The sequence below is a fragment of the Gadus morhua genome, chromosome 10 (assembly GCF_902167405.1).
Source record: "Gadus morhua chromosome 10, gadMor3.0, whole genome shotgun sequence".
NCBI classification, from domain to species: Eukaryota; Metazoa; Chordata; class Actinopteri; order Gadiformes; family Gadidae; genus Gadus; species Gadus morhua.
The window spans coordinates 1,812,847-1,830,576 of NC_044057.1; the positions used below are offsets into that span (position 1 = coordinate 1,812,847).

The window sequence follows — 17,730 nt, forward strand, 5'->3', positions numbered from 1 at the left end:
TAACACTGTCGTTTTTTATCGGCCGTCATGAAATAAACGTAAGGGGTAACACTGTCGTATTTTATTGGTCGTCATGAAAAAAACATAAGGGGTAACACTGTCGTTTTTTATTTTCCGTCATGAAAAAAAACATAAGGGGTAACACTGTCGTTTTCTATTGGCCATCATGAAAAAAAACATAAGGGGTAACACTGTCGTTTTTTATTGGCCGTCATGAAAAAAAACATAAGGGGTAACACTGTCGTTTTTTATTGGTCGTCATGAAGAAAAACATAAGGGGTAACACTGTCGTTTTTTATTGGCAGTCATGAAAAAAAACATGAGGGAAATAATAGAAATACACACATACATTTTAATGTCATGTATATCGTCTTTATTGATTACTGATTAGTGTGTTTTGTCGTCATGAAAAACATAAGGGGCAACACTGTTGTTTTTTATTGGTCGTCATGCAAAAAAACATAAGGGGTAACACTGTCGTTTTTTATTGGCCGTCATGAAAAAAAACATAAGGGGTAACACTCTCGTTTTTTATTTTCCGTCATGAAAAAAAACATAAGGGGTAACACTGTCGTTTTCTATTGGCCATCATGAAAAAAAACATAAGGGGTAACACTGTCGTTTTTTATTGGCCGTCATGAAAAAAAACATAAGGGTTGAAGTCCGGTTGATGTCATCTGTTGGAAGACTCGTATCTCTATTTCATGCGACTTTTAAAGTCAAGTACAACCATTGTGTTGAATTTATTCAGTGTCTTGATGGTGCATTGATAAGTTCGGAGGTTAACACTCTAGGAAGCTCAGGTTCGGGTCCCCGCTAAAACGTTGACCGGGTTACCACTGTCGTTTTTTATCGGCCGTCATGAAATAAACATAAGGGGTAACACTGTCGATATTTATCAAATAAAACATAAGGGGTAACACTGTTGTTTTTTATCGGCCGTCATGAAATAAACGTAACGGGTAACACTGTCGTTTTTTATTGGTCGTCATGAAAAAAAAAATTAGGGGTAACACTGTCGTTTTTTTATTGGTCGTCAAAAAAAATAAAAATAAGGGGTAACACTGTCGTTTTTTATTGGTCGTCATGAAAAAAACATAAGGGGTAACACTGTCGTTTTTTATTGGTCGTCATGCAAAAAAACATAAGGGGTAACACTGTCGTTTTTTATTGGTCGTCATGAAAAAAAACACAAGGGGTAATACTGTCGTTTTTTATTGGTCGTCAAAAAAAAACAACATAAGGGGTGACACTGTCGATATTTATCACTGTTGTTTTTCTTTGGTCGTCATGAAAAAAAACACAAGGGGTAACACTGTCGTTTTTTATTGGTCGTCATGAAAAAAACATAAGTGGTAACACTGTCGTTTTTTATTGGTCGTCATGCAAAAAAAACATAAGGGGTAACACTGTTGTTTTTTATTGGTCGTCATGCAAAAAAACATAAGGGGTAACACTGTCGTTTTTTATTGGTCGTCATGAAAAAAAAACGTAAGGGGTAACACTGTCGTTTTTTATCGGCCGTCATGAAAAAAAACATAAGGGGCAACACTGTTGTTTTTTATTGGTCGTCATGAAAAAAACATAAGGGGTAACACTGTCGATATTTATCACTGTTGTTTTTCTTTGGTCGTCATGAAAAAAACCACAAGGGGTAACACTGTCGTTTTTTTATTGGTCGTCATGAAAAAAACATAAGGGGTAACACTGTTGTTTTTTATTGGTTGTCATGCAAAAAAACATAAGGGGTAACACTGTCAATTTCTTTTGGTCGTCATGAAAAAAAACGTCATGTATATCGTCTTTATTGATGATTGATTAGATTGTTTGGTCATCGCCTCAGTGGTGCAGTGGAGTGCACTCTGCCTAACCCACTGGAGACTGGGGGTCAAGTCCGGTTGATGTCATCTGTTGGTAGACTCTTATCTCTATTTAATGCGAATTATAAAGTCAAATACAACCATTGTGTTGACTTTATTCTGTGTCTTGATGGTGTATTGATAAGTTCGGAGGTTAACACTCTAAGCAGCTCAGGTTCGGGTCCCTGCAAAAACTTCGACCGGGTTACCACTGTGGTTTTTTATTGGTCAACATGGAAAAAACAAGAGGGGTAACTGTCGTTTTTTATCGGCCGTCATGAAATAAACATAAGGGGTAACACGGTCGATATTTATCAAATAAAACATAAGGGGTAACACTGTCGATATTTATTGGTCGTCATGAAAAAAACATAAGGGGTAACACTGTCGTTTTTTTTTGGTCGTCATGAAAAAAAACATAAGGGGTAACACTGTCGTTTTTTATCGGCCGTCATGAAATAAACGTAAGGGGTAACACTGTCGTATTTTATTGGTCGTCATGAAAAAAACATAAGGGGTAACACTGTCGTTTTTTATTTTCCGTCATGAAAAAAAACATAAGGGGTAACACTGTCGTTTTCTATTGGCCATCATGAAAAAAAACATAAGGGGTAACACTGTCGTTTTTTATTGGCCGTCATGAAAAAAAACATAAGGGGTAACACTGTCGTTTTTTATTGGTCGTCATGAAGAAAAACATAAGGGGTAACACTGTCGTTTTTTATTGGCAGTCATGAAAAAAAACATGAGGGAAATAATAGAAATACACACATACATTTTAATGTCATGTATATCGTCTTTATTGATTACTGATTAGTGTGTTTTGTCGTCATGAAAAACATAAGGGGCAACACTGTTGTTTTTTATTGGTCGTCATGCAAAAAAACATAAGGGGTAACACTGTCGTTTTTTATTGGCCGTCATGAAAAAAAACATAAGGGGTAACACTCTCGTTTTTTATTTTCCGTCATGAAAAAAAACATAAGGGGTAACACTGTCGTTTTCTATTGGCCATCATGAAAAAAAACATAAGGGGTAACACTGTCGTTTTTTATTGGCCGTCATGAAAAAAAACATAAGGGTTGAAGTCCGGTTGATGTCATCTGTTGGAAGACTCGTATCTCTATTTCATGCGACTTTTAAAGTCAAGTACAACCATTGTGTTGAATTTATTCAGTGTCTTGATGGTGCATTGATAAGTTCGGAGGTTAACACTCTAGGAAGCTCAGGTTCGGGTCCCCGCTAAAACGTTGACCGGGTTACCACTGTCGTTTTTTATCGGCCGTCATGAAATAAACATAAGGGGTAACACTGTCGATATTTATCAAATAAAACATAAGGGGTAACACTGTTGTTTTTTATCGGCCGTCATGAAATAAACGTAACGGGTAACACTGTCGTTTTTTATTGGTCGTCATGAAAAAAAAAATTAGGGGTAACACTGTCGTTTTTTTATTGGTCGTCAAAAAAAATAAAAATAAGGGGTAACACTGTCGTTTTTTATTGGTCGTCATGAAAAAAACATAAGGGGTAACACTGTCGTTTTTTATTGGTCGTCATGCAAAAAAACATAAGGGGTAACACTGTCGTTTTTTATTGGTCGTCATGAAAAAAAAACATAAGGGGTAACACTGTCGTTTTTTATCGGCCGTCATGAAAAAAAACATAAGGGGTAACACTGTCGTTTTTTTATCGGCCGTCATGAAAAAAAACATAAGGGGTAACACTGTCGTTTTTTATTGGTCGTCATGAAGAAAAACATAAGGGGTAACACTGTCGTTTTTTATTGGCCGTCATGAAAAAAAACATAAGGCAAATAATAGAAATACACACATACATTTTAATGTCATGTATATCGTCTTTATTGATTACTGATTAGTGTGTTTTGTCATCGCCTCAGTGGTGCAGTGGAGTGCACTCTGCCTAAACCACTGGAGACCGGGGTTCAAGTCCGGTTGATGTCATCTGTTGGAAGATTCTTATCTCTATTTCATGCGAATTATAAAGTCAAGTACAACCATTGTGGTGACTTAATTCAGTGTCTTGATGGTGCATTGATAAGTTCGGAGGTTAACACTCTAAGCACCTCAGGTTCGGGTCCCCGCAAAAACGTAGACCGGGTTACCACCGTGTTTTTTTATTGGTCAACATGGAAAAAACAAGAGGGGTAACTGTCGTTTTTTATCGGCCGTCATGAAATAAACATAAGGGGTAACACTGTTGATATTTATCAAATAAAATATAAGGGGTAACACTGTTGTATTTTATTGGTCGTCATGAAAAAAACATAAGGGGTAACACTGTCGTTTTTTATTTTCCGTCATGAAAAAAAACATAAGGGGTAACACTGTCGTTTTCTATTGGCCATCATGAAAAAAAACATAAGGGGTAACACTGTCGTTTTTTATTGGCCGTCATGAAAAAAAACATAAGGGGTAACACTGTCGTTTTTTATTGGCAGTCATGAAAAAAAACATGAGGGAAATAATAGAAATACACACATACATTTTAATGTCATGTATATCGTCTTTATTGATTACTGATTAGTGTGTTTTGTCGTCATGAAAAACATAAGGGGTAACACTGTTGTTTTTTATTGGTCGTCATGCAAAAAAACATCAGGGGTAACACTGTCGTTTTTAATTGGCCATCATGAAAAAAAACATAAGGGGTAACACTGTCGTTTTTTATTGGCCGTCATGAAAAAAAACATAAGGGGTAACACTGTCGTTTTTTATTGGTCGTCATGAAGAAAAACATAAGGGGTAACACTGTCGTTTTTTATTGGCCGTCATGAAAAAAAACATAAGGCAAATAATAGAAATACACACATACATTTTAATGTCATGTATATCGTCTTTATTCATTACTGATTAGTGTGTTTTGTCATCGCCTCAGTGGTGCAGTGGAGTGCACTCTGCCTAAACCACTGGAGACCGGGGTTCCAGTCCGGTTGATGTCATCTGTTGGAAGACTCTTATCTCTATTTCATGCGAATTTTAAAGTCAAGTACAACCATTGTGGTGACTTAATTCGGTGTCTTGATGGTGCATTGATAAGTTCGGAGGTTAACACTCTAAGCACCTCAGGTTCGGGTCCCCGCAAAAACGTAGAAGAAAAACATCGTCATAAAAAATAAACAGCGGTTCCAGAAAAGATTTCATCAAACAGAGTCCAACAATTTTACAGGTAAACTACGCTACAAAGAAAAACATGTAGTGTTTTTTACCACCGTGTTTTTTTATTGGTCAACATGGAAAAAACAAGAGGGGTAACTGTCGTTTTTTATCGGCCGTCATGAAATAAACATAAGGGGTAACACTGTCGATATTTATCAAATAAAATATAAGGGGTAACACTGTTGTTTTTTTATTGGTCGTCATGCAAAAAAACATAAGGGGTATATGGCCAAAAACATAAGGGGTAACACTGTTGTATTTTATTGGTCGTCATGAAAAAAACATAAGGCGTAACACTGTCGTTTTTTATTTTCTGTCATGAAAAAAAACATAAGGGGTAACACTGTCGTTTTCTATTGGCCATCATGAAAAAAAACATAAGGGGTAACACTGTCGTTTTTATTGGCCGTCATGAAAAAAAACATAAGGGGTAACACTGTCGTTTTTTATTGGTCGTCATGAAGAAAAACATAAGGGGTAACACTGTCGTTTTTTATTGGCCGTCATGAAAAAAAACATAAGGGGTAACACTGTCGTTTTTTATTGGCAGTCATGAAAAAAAACATGAGGGAAATAATAGAAATACACACATACATTTTAATATCATGTATATCGTCTTTATTGATTACTGATTAGTGTGTTTTGTCGTCATGAAAAACATAAGGGGTAACACTGTCGTTTTCCATTGGCCATCATGAAAAAAAACATAAGGGGTAACACTGTCGTTTTTTATTGGTCGTCATGAAGAAAAACATAAGGGGTAACACTGTCGTTTTTTATTGGCAGTCATGAAAAAAAACATGAGGGAAATAATTGAAATACACATACATTTCAATGTCATGTATATCGTCTTTATTGATTACTGATTAGTGATTAGTGTGTTTTGTCATCGCCTCAGTGGTGCAGTGGAGTACAGTCTGCCTAAACCACTGGAGACCGGGGTTCAAGTCCGGTTGATGTCATCTGTTGGAATACTCTTATCTCTATTTCATGCGAATTATAAAGTCAAGTACAACCATTGTGGTGACTTAATTCGGTGTCTTGATGGTGCATTGATAAGTTCGGAGGTTAACACTCTAAGCACCTCAGGTTCGGGTCCCCGCAAAAACGTAGACCGGGTTACCACCGTGTTTTTTTATTGGTCAACATGGAAAAAACAAGAGGGGTAACTGTTGTTTTTTATCGGCCGTCATGAAATAAACATAAGGGGTAACACTGTCGATATTTATCAAATAAAATATAAGGGTTTTTTATTGGTCGTCATGCAAAAAAACATAAGGGGTATATGGCCAAAAACATAAGGGTAACACTGTCGTATTTTATTGGTCGTCATGAAAAAAACATAAGGGAAATAATAGAAATACACACATACATTGGATTATTATACGAACACATCGATTTTGGGAACCAATTTTTCAGTCTTACCTCAACTTACGAACTGCATGACAAGGCCACTGTGAAGATAATGAGAAAAGAGCCTATGATTACTCTGTGGTCTACACTGAGTGAAGTGGACACCAGCCCTGCAGATGAAGCATCCCCTCAAGTGGATGACTGTGCATCGTCCAGCTCACAAGACACCATTATTCTGCCTGAATCCTGCCGCTCTACTCCATGGCCAGTGCCATTTCAAATTCCACAGTTTTCCCACGACATTGAAATTGAAAAAAAAAAAAACTAAATCATGCCTCTGGAACATACTTCAGAGACGCAAGTGTTAAATCAGCAATAATGCATGACCTCTCCAAAGTCATATTCTCTAACACAGCCTATCCTTCAAGTCTGCAAGTATCCTGAGTTGCTGAAGCACCTTGTTCAGAAGTTTCCATGCGTTAAGGAGCCAGGGTTCTTCGCAGGGATGTATGGCTGGCAGATGCGCATCAAGATCAAGATGAAAAATTACCGGGCCAAGCTCATATCGCGAAAATATGCCTATCCTGAAATAGAAGAAAACACATTAAGGAGAAAGCTGCAAGCCGATGCAGCCCTATCCAAAAATTTGGAAAAAGACAAAGAAAGAAGAGGTTAATTATCTCCCACCACATCCTGTTGGAGAGAATCAGAACAGTTTGGAGAAGGACAGGCTTGAGTTGATCAATGTAATTAAAAAGTATATCGAAATAATAATATAATCACAGAAAAAATGTCCAAAACGTTTTCCAGTCGAAGAGTAGAGGTGGTGACCCACAGCCCAGGCGTTGGTGTCTTCAAAGAAAGGTGGCCTGCATTATTCAGTGAGGCTCAAGTTTGAGTTTGATAAAAAAAAAAAAAGAAATCCACCAAGAACTGTTATTGGTCGACTGAAACTTTGAGAATTGATGTTGGAAGTGTATTAAGTTGTCTCTTTACTCATTTCCTAGATCAAAGAAGAGTTCCGTCGTATAACGACAAATTCCCTGGAGGAGACGTCTGCAGCTGATGCGTGCCAAAGGAGGAGCTGTTGGTCCCAGGATGCGTCTCCTGGACACTGTAAATGAGGTATAATTTTGTTTTTCTTTTTTACTACAAATACTTTTACGTAGAAAAACTGCTGAAGTCAGAAGTTTGCATACACTCTAACTGAAGTCAGTAAAACTCCATGGTTTTCATGGCTACATGAATTCGGTTAGGACCTCTACTTTGTGTATGCCACAAGACATTTTCCAACAATTGTTTACAGACATCAGACATTCTCATCACTTACATTCACCTCATCTCCTCTCCTTCTCTCCTCATCCTCATCTCAACTCCTTTTCTATTTCTCTCCTCATCTCCTAATCTCCTATACCCCTCATCTCCTCACCTCATCTCCTATCATCCTCCTCTCAACTCCTTTTCTATACCTCTCTTCTTCTCCTATTCTCCGTCTGTCCTCTCATCTCCTATTCTCACCTCCTCTCATATTCCCCTCCTCTCACTACCGCATCTCATATCCTTCTCCTCCCTTGTCCTCCTCTGCTCATCCGACTGATTTCAACTATACGTCCTCTCACTAAGAGGCATCTCCTTTCTGTCCCAGAGCATTGACAAAAAGAGATGCCGTTGTCTGCTGCCTCTTGAATACATTGGAGCACAGCGGGAACTGCTCTTCCTGGACCAGGTATGTTATGAAATGATTGATCAACGCAGGGTATTCTACGGTGGCCCTGGAGTGCAAAACACACCAGCAATTCACTCAACACACCCTCCTCCTGATTGGTTGCACTGTTTGTCATTTACAATGCTTAACACAACGTCGGCTATGGCAGTTTCTTAATTTGCAGTGAAGGGGAACGGTAGGCTACATAAGTGTTGCAGAGTAGGCTAGGCTAGTTGCAGTGTCAAAGAAAATGGACCGAAACTCAGATTTTAATTAAAGATTAGCCTACTCTGCAACACTTACGTAGCCTACCATTCCCCTTGGTGCTCATGGCAGCGGGGCTCCGGCGGGAGACAATCGTGGGCAACAATCCCTTTCTTCTCCATGTCGCGGTTCATGTACTTCAGGGAATCAAAGCCAAAGTTCCTTTCCCCCAATTCCTTGTCAACCATGGTTGAGCTAACTCCCACTACAGTCTCGTTATGGAAATACCAGAGACGTCAGAGAACCGACGTGTTATGCACCATAACACCAGCACCAATGGTTATCCAAACAACAAAGAAGCGTACAACACTTGCGTTACAGTGCGTCTAATCACACACGCACGTGTGGCGCTCGCACTGTCGTAGCTCATTGTCTCATTGGCAGGACAAATTCTCTGTGCGGGCAAAGCAGAGAAAGGGGAGGTAACTCGGCCCCTTACGACGACATATGGGGCCACATTCCAAATCAGCGCACCTGAGCTTCCATTTTTTCATAGGCGAACAGCATACCATTGTTACGTGGAATATTAGTTCCACTTCATCACTCTTGTTTGTATGATATTTATGTTTTACATGTATGGCATACTACCTCAAGTTCTATGTTTATTCTGGTTTCATATATTATGTTGATCTTGTTCTTGTATAATGTTTGATCTAAAATAAAGGGTGATATTGCAGTTTCTAACTGCAATATTTAAGTTGTTTTTGGAATGTGAGCATGAATAATTCTTACCCAATCATACCGTGTTTTTCCGTGTGGGTAAGGTTGCATTCCTAAGACATTAAACTATACAGTAAAATTCCAGACAGATATTGTATCAAAAAACTACTAGTGACGTACTGCAACTGTCTAGCAGGGTTGTCGTCCCATTTCGTAGGGTTAAGGGTTTGGGCCAAGGGGTGTAACGGAGGTTGACCTTACAGTATAACGCAACGGTGTATGGAGCTCGCTCTTGGCAGCCGTTTATATTGACGATCACTACCGAGATTGGACATACCGGACACGTAAAGTTGATGGATGTGTGGAGCTCCGTAGCCTAGGTATGATCAGCGAACACAAGGTTGCCGTGGGCGTAACCATCGATCCCATCGGATTTTTCTGCTCAACCTGGTGGTAAATATTATTTAACAGACACTTCACTATGTAGTCAATAGTCCTCTGGTTAAATAGCTTTAATGGCACAGACAATTAATATAAAAATAATTGGGTGGAAGTGGACAAGTTACAAAATGTAAAAAAAAAAGTTATTCCAGGAGGAAAAACGGTGACACATGGTTGATAAATTGACATCAAATGCCGGTAGAAATGTTAAAATTAAGAAACTTACCAATAGAATGGAACACTCACAAAGCACACCAATCACTATAAATAAATAAAAATATCCTTGTGTCCATATTGTTTGGGTGAGAAACTTTTTATTTTCTTCCATTTGACCAGATATTAAAAAAACAATCTCAGAAAAAAATATTTACAGGAAGTTTTTCTAAATAATAACCAAGAAAACTAAAAGCAAATAAAATAACTTGTGACCAACCGCAAACATCATCCTCCACCAGCTACACAGTCCAGTTGGACTTGTAAGTGAACTGCCATTGTTTACGATTGGCCAATCGACCAGAATGAATGTTACCCCACCAAGAAAAAAAAAAGTGTAAAATCCCATCTCAATCAGAGAGGAAGCTGTAGCTGCAGTTCGACTTTGAGCATGTGGTACCTCTCGAAGGACATTGAAGCTAGCTGGAAGAAGAGGACGATGAGAAGGGCGAGGTGAAGAGAGAAGGACGAGGAGGTGGGTTTTGATGGATTCCAGACACGGTGTGGAGGACCACGCTCAGGGCTTCCAGAGCTTCAGGAGGCCGTCTTCGCTGTAGGTGCTGATCAGGTTCTGGTGGGGGTGGTGGGCGATGCCGATCACATCTTTCTCATGGACCTGGAGGGGGGGGAGGACTAGTCAGTATCGAATGAAGAAGTATAATCCCTAGTATGAAAGGAGTAGTTCTAGAATGAAGTACATAGAAGGGGACAGGTTCCTTTTAAACAGCTAAATAAAAAGGCAAATCAAGAAATTGGGGCTGAAACATATAGAAAACGGTGAGGCTGTTAAGGGATGCCGTTGTTCATGCTCCCCCTCAATTGAGTGTTGTTGAATCTTACACACAGCATTTTAAAAGTCTGGGTGTCATTATCCATGGAGCGCACAGTGAAGGGTGGGAGGTCGTACCGTCAGCGTTCTCTCCAGTTTGCCCGTCACGGTACTGAAGCAGTACAGCACAAAGTCCTCTCCCACGCAGTAGATCCACTCCCCTCGCGGCGACAGAGTACAGCACACAAAGTCACCACCCTCCCTCTTACCAGAGCTGAAGCTCCTCACGATCTGAGCACACAAACACAAACCAACATCACAGATGAGCAGTCGTTTACATACAAAACATTTGAGCAACACATCCATGCATCGTCCTAAAACTCTAAATTCTTCAAAATGTACAGCATGATAAAAGCATCTACATGTAAGCTAATTGAATGACTGATTAACCAGAACAGGCAGACATCTGAGCTGTAGGAGAACAACAGCCCTTTCTTTGTGACCAGTCGTGATGGTTATTTGCAGTTACAAGACGATCCAAAATCAACCCTTTAGTGACATCAAAAGTGAGAGTGTCCGCCCGGATGATGTATGATCAATCGGCCGACCCCGGGGACTGAACCAGCCGGTGGGCGGTTCCTTGAGCACAACGTACCTGTCCCTGCATGTTCATGATGACCACGGTGTTGGAGCGGTTGCACACCACGAAGTGCTCCGGGTTCTTGGGCAGCAGAGCCACGTTGTTCACGGTGATGTCGCTACCGGCAGACGTCCCCAGAGACTTGAAGGTACTGGTGCACTCCGAGGTCTTCACGTTCCACACCTGAGGATCAGAAAGGACCAGGGGGACTTGAGGTGCGTTCACACCAACACCAAAGCGATTGTTGTACTCCAGTATAGGCGAGTTTCCTCGTGAGAACCGTAAACTTTTATTCCGCAAGTTATCAAGCAAAATTCAAATATTTCAAATATTTCAACTCGAGCAAATGACGAATTAGCATTTTCCCCTGGAGTAGAATCACACAAAATCTGTGTAAACCAGCTCATTCACGCCGTGCTATTCAAGCCATCCGCTCAGAAAATGTGCATGTATTTGCACTGACTTTGTATGTAATCACACTGCGCCTTGGGTGTGAACAGATGATGACAGCATGATTACTGATCAGGAAGGGGTGAGTGGGCATCTTGCTCAAGGATTGACAAGAGTCAGACAGCTAACACTATCTTATTTCAATGTGTTAATTAGAATTATTGCTGATTTTAGGCAAGGGTTTCTTATGAAGCATCCTTCAAACAAAAAGGCCACCCAGAGTCATTTAAAAAGGCAGGAAAACAATCAAACTTCAGATAAAGACATCTCAATGCTACCAACTGTGTTCCATGACATGCTATTTTATGGATGCTTTAATATAGGTATTAGTGGGCCACTATCACAGTATTCAAAGACGTTCCCGAAATTCAGCCGTGGTGCAGAGTTACAGCCACCCCGAGCCAGTCGCACATTGAGCTTCCCCCAAATGCGGCGTTTCGGTGTCTGTTGCTTTAATGCAAATGAGAAGGAGAGGGGCGGGTCAAGGAGGAGGGTGGGGGTGTGGCCCTGAGCAGCTTGCAGCCACGGTACCATGCGCTCTGTTTACAGTAGATGCATCGCAATGGCGAGGCGCACACAGCCTTTAGCCGTGTTCTGTAAATATTCTAGAACACACGGGAGTCCTGGAGCTCTATATCTAAATATTATCATATAGCCTACATAGATATCTATATCATATGATACCTATTATCACGGCCAAAAGCTGTGTGAGCCTCCAGACGATATTATGGATCACAAACGACTTCAGCGGGTTCTGCGACGTCTCTGGTTCTTCCACTTTCACATCAATCTGAAGTAGAATGATCCACGCACTGCCGGCTGCCCGATGCCCGCTGCCGGCCGATGGTGCCTCGCGGCAACCGGCGGCATGTCGCAGTTCATGTACTCCAGCGAGTCAAAGCCAAAGTTCCTTTCCCCCCCAATTCCTGCTCAACCATGGCTCAAGTAACCCCCACTACAGTCTCGTTGTGGAAATACAAGACGTCAAAGAACCGACAAGAAACACTTGCGTTACAGTGCGTGTATTCACACACACACACACACACACACGGTCGTGTCTCATTGGTGGGCCAAGTCTCTGGGCGGGCCAGGCAGAGTAAGGGGAGGAGCTTACTGCAGTGTGACGACATAAGAAACCACATTCCAAATCAGCGCAGTTGAGCCTCTGTTTTTTCAAAGGCGAGCAGAGCAGCTAGTGCTCGTTTTACACCCAACGCAAGTTTTAGCCACTGGGGGTCCATAGGCAGGCTAGGGGAACTCATATTTATGTTAGAAAACCTCATGAAGTGAGATGTTCATGCCATGACACCTTTAATGTAGGAACCCACGGCCATGCTTACCTTGACGGTGCCGTCCGATGAGGCGCTGATGATGTGGTGTCCGTCTGGCGTGAAGGTGGCCTCATTGACGAAGGACGAGTGACCTCTGAACTCCTTGAGAGACTTGCCAGACTTCAGGCCATGGATTCTGATGGCAACAAACACACAGACCAGGGCTCACCACTCGGGGTCTAGCACAGAGGGCTAGATTGTGTGGGGTCGCAGAGTATTGGCACGACTGCTACTAGCGAAATGGAACATAGAATCTGGGGTCTTGAAGTCTGGGTTCTAGAACCGTCTAGATGAGCTTTTACAGCGGACTCTGGATTCTAGAACTCTAGGGTCTTAAAGACTGGTTCTGGAGTTCGAAACTGAGGTAATCTGAGGTTTTGATCACAGAATTATTTTAGCTTTCCATGTTTGTATCTACTTCCCTAGAACTATTGACAATAGTTTGACGGATATGCTTTAAATATATTTCCATTTTACAAAAAAATAAAAAAATAATCGATATGGGCCTGTGACGCTTTCGGCGACTGTATAGTAATAAACATTTGTATGAAAATGTGATTAAAATACATGTTCCTCCAAATTCATGCTACTATTGTGTCCATCATCCATCAAACTAGCCATATAGTCATCCATCATCCATCTTAACCGGATAGATGGATGTTTGGCTACTTTCTTTCTGAGGAGGAAGGGGTCATGGCTCAAAGGTCACGGTTACCTGATGGTCTGGTCGAAGGAGGCACTGAGCAGCTGGCTGCTGTCCTTACAGAAGCTCACACACGTCACACCTTTACTGTGGGCGCGCTCGAACCGCCGCAGGCACTGCCCACTCTGGATCTTCCAAACCTGTACACACACACGAGTAATGCTGCATCAGAATGTTACCAGTTTAGGAACAAAGACGGAATTCAAGGTTCAGAAGTGACTGGCCAAAGTTTGCAATATTACAACGTGAAGGTAATGCCGGCTGTAGCAGGAATGAATTTCCTCCACTGTTTAAGAAGTAGAAGAATAAACCATAAATGCAATGATTCAAGAGGTTAACAGGAAGAGACTGTTCAATTTAAAGTTTTCTTATCTGGCAAACTAGTAAGTAGTTATAGTGAAATAGTGAGTTCACAATAAACTCTGCTGATAGTCAGGCTATGGCACAGTCCGGGTTGCAAGTAAGGGAGAAAGAAAAAGAATGCCATAGATGGTGATAGAGAGAAAGAGAAATAGCGATTGTCTGGGCTGCGAACCTTGATCTTCCCGTCCTGGGCTCCTGTTGCCAGCATCTCTGTGTCTCGGCTGAAGCAGATACACAGCACGGCATCGTCCATCATCATGAAGTTATCCTGCGCCTGGTACTTCAGATCCTACACACACACATACAATTATTCGTACATTTGACACCTTCAAAAGAAACACAAATTGTGGCTAATTCAGCAACAATCCTGCTCACATTTTATTTCATTTCCATTTTTTCGTCCATCACCAACTAGCTCCTGTATGTGCACATGCATGCGTGTGGTACCTTTCTGATCTTGCCGGTGGTGAAGTTCCACACCTCGATGAAGCCGTCCACTGACCCGGTGACCAGGTACTGGCCGTCAGGAGAGAAGCGAGAACACTCCACATGGGACTTCTGTCCAAACTGAACACAGACAAAAAGTTGGTTAGGCCCTGAAAAACATGAACTACATTTACAGGCATGCAGAATGTATAGTGTATATGTTTTTTACATTTGTTGAGACTTGAAAAGTCGCCCCATGTTGGTCAAATAAAAAAAAATTGATATGTAAAAACACATGCTATAGCTTGGTGTGGTGCAAGCTAGGGATGCACTGATGTATCGGACGAACATCGGAAACGGCAGATATTCGCGTTGTTGACTGCCATCGGAAAATAAGATGACATTCACCGATGGCAGTGGCCGATGTTTACATGTTTAACGCTTCCTCCTTGAAGTGTCACTGGAACATGTCTTACAAACAGCATATCGCTGATCTTTCTCCGAGATGGTGAAATACTCCCACACGGCTATCGGCCAAATTGTTATTCTAAACATCGGTATCGGCCCAGAAGTTCCCAATCGGTGCATCCCTAGTGCACGCAGAGGGCCACAGGGCGCGGGGCCTGTACCTTGATGTGTCTGCTGAGCTGCGTGGGGAAGCGCTCCTCCTCCACGTCCTTCACGGCTGCTTTCCCCCTGAACAAGTCGATGGTCATCCCTGGAGGGAGGAGCCCCTGGTGCTGCTGCCACTTCAGAGACTAGGGGGGAGCAGAGGCACAACTCAACCGGACGGTAGTGGGGGGACACATTGCTCAACGATAGGTATAGGTGGACTGAAAGGAAGTGGGTGTGTTCCTGCTCGGCCCTCACCTGTCCGAGCAGGGCCATGAGGCGGGAGGGGGGCACCACGCTGACCTCCCCAGCCAGGGCCTGAGCGATGGCCGCTCGCCTCTTCTCCTTACTACTGCCGTCTGGGTAGGCCTGGACACGGACACAGACACACAGTTAAGGATACTTCAGAGGTCCCCATATATTTAATGTCAGCTGATACCCCTTCGAGTCCACCATAAAGAAGGCAAGGTACAAATAACTCTTTTTCTTTTTATAATGCAGCCCTGGACCTAAAAGTGAAGCACAGCAGCGAATCAGCCCGTATCACCGGTTATTTTGTATGGGTCTCACCTCTCGGGGGTCGAAGTACGACCTGGCCAGCAGATTCTCCAGGTGTATGTAGCGCTCTGGCTGCGTCTGCTTCAGCATGATCATGGGATCTGTCTGCCTGAGGAGGGAGCGGGCTGCGCCCAGCTCTCTCAGCTCGATCAGCTCCAACACCACCTGGGATACAACACGAGATAGACAAATATATATATGACTGAGCCTCCTGATCAAGTACAGTGTACAGTGATAAGTCATATTTATAGTACTTACATTTTCCGTCTATGAATAATGAAGCACAGAAAAACACAACCCATTTCCTAACAGAAGAGGCTGGTATCAAGAGGCCAGGATAGTGCAGTGGTGAGAGTACCGGCTGGAAAGACCCTGGGTTTGATACCCGATACCAAACCTGTGAGGCCCATCTTTGAGCAAGACGTCCCAAACGACTTGCTGCTTAAAGACATCTCGCCTCTTTTGGACAAAGGCATCTAGAATTACAACAGTAGCGCCAAACCTAGACCACAGCTCAAACACACCTGTTCGTAGAGGTCCACAAGTGTCTTATCGGGAAGTTTGAGCGACTGAATGGCCTGCAGTACTGTGTCCCAGTGGCCGCTGTTGATGTCCGCCACGAAGCTCTCTATGCTGTCCACCGTGTTGAGCGATACCGTGGACTCCTCCTGCAGCGTCACCAGTGTCCGGTGGAGGTTGTTTTCCTTCAGGTACTGCATTATCAGACGGATAACGCTGAAAACACACACACACACACACACACACACACACACACACACACACACACACACACACACACACACACACACACACACACACACACACACACACACACACACACACACACGTTAGCGTGTCCAATCAAGAGGACATTATTTGATACACTTTTTGTATAATACCGTCAATGGATTTTGTAAGGGATAAATCTTATATTTCCACTCGGGTACGGTGCTGTTCATAATATTCATCACCAGTATGTGCAAAAGTCTTGCACGCTGCTAAAGAAACACTTATTCTGGTTGGCAACCATGCAGGGACAATTATGCTGCCCGTTACAAAATGTTGCTTGGTTGATTATCTACGTTCTTCGATTAGCATGACTTCATTCATCTCTCCAAAATAAAAATGTACTTGTTCAGTGACGTTACACCAATGTGTCCCAGCGCATTAGCTTAGCATGTAGCAATGTAGGCCCCAGTAGGCGAAGATGTGAAAACAAGATGCATAATAAGCAATAATATACCGGCTTTGTGGACTGCAAATAAGGGTTCTAAACGTTGGGGACTTACTCTGCGGATTCCACTTCCAAAGACATGTTTATTTATCTTTATATATTTGGAAATATCCTTAAAAAATCCGAAGCGCACGCAAGACGAACGGAAACACCGTCCAAGTGGTAGCAGCCTCGTCTGGTCTGGTCCGGCTTCCGTAGAAAAGCGATCAGTAAATGTGTCCATGATTTGTTTTACTGGTCCGCGATAGTTATCCAACTTGGCGGATTTCCCCTATTAGTTCACACCCACCAAAAAAGTAACATAATAATCTCAGAGGCTCCCATTCGTACAATTTATTGATTAACTGTTGTAATATTGTACAGTTGTGGAACACATTTGAAATGATTTTTACGAATACAATACCAGTGACCTTGACCAGTGAGTTCTCGTGGACGTTAGCCTGACTACTCAAATTATAATAAATCCTAACCAATTCCAATGGTCCCTGAAGGGATCTTGAATACAAATGTAATGTTTATGACTGCAGATAAAACAGAAGGGAACAAGCTGACTATCAATGTAAATGGCATTCCACAGTTTGGGAAAGTAAATGGAATAAAATTAATCTTTCTGGTTACATTTATTCACCTATAAATGCTATGTAATAAAATTCGAAATACATTTATTTACCACACACACACACACACACACACACACACACACACACACACACACACACACACACACACACACACACACACACACACACACACACACACACACACACACACACACACATTTCTTGTATTTTTACTTATTTATGCATTTTTCATGTGCTACACAGAAAAAAATTCTGTGATAATATGCAATTTGAAAGGGGGTATGATCAACGTTACTGCAGACGATAGTTTGTGTGTACACACAGATTTGGCTAGCCGGCTTTATCTGACAAATATTTTTACACATGAAATATGGAAATATAATTGACTC

The 17,730-nt window shown here is 41.8% G+C and overlaps 1 protein-coding gene across 1 annotated transcript; it reads right to left on the minus strand.

The window, feature by feature from the left end:
• Window positions 1-9,522: 9,522 nt before the first annotated feature.
• smu1a (SMU1 DNA replication regulator and spliceosomal factor a) lies at window positions 9,523-16,971 on the minus strand. The gene is made up of 12 exons (XM_030368704.1): window positions 16,816-16,971; window positions 16,051-16,261; window positions 15,539-15,691; window positions 15,227-15,337; window positions 14,986-15,114; window positions 14,378-14,497; window positions 14,103-14,219; window positions 13,580-13,707; window positions 12,874-13,000; window positions 11,099-11,266; window positions 10,582-10,734; window positions 9,523-10,290 (listed from the first exon to the last, which is right to left on the minus strand). The coding sequence occupies exons 1-12, from the start codon at window positions 16,839-16,841 to the stop codon at window positions 10,192-10,194; spliced, it is 1,542 nt and encodes a 513-aa protein (XP_030224564.1). The 5' UTR covers window positions 16,842-16,971; the 3' UTR covers window positions 9,523-10,191.
• Between the last annotated feature and the right edge of the window lie 759 nt (window positions 16,972-17,730).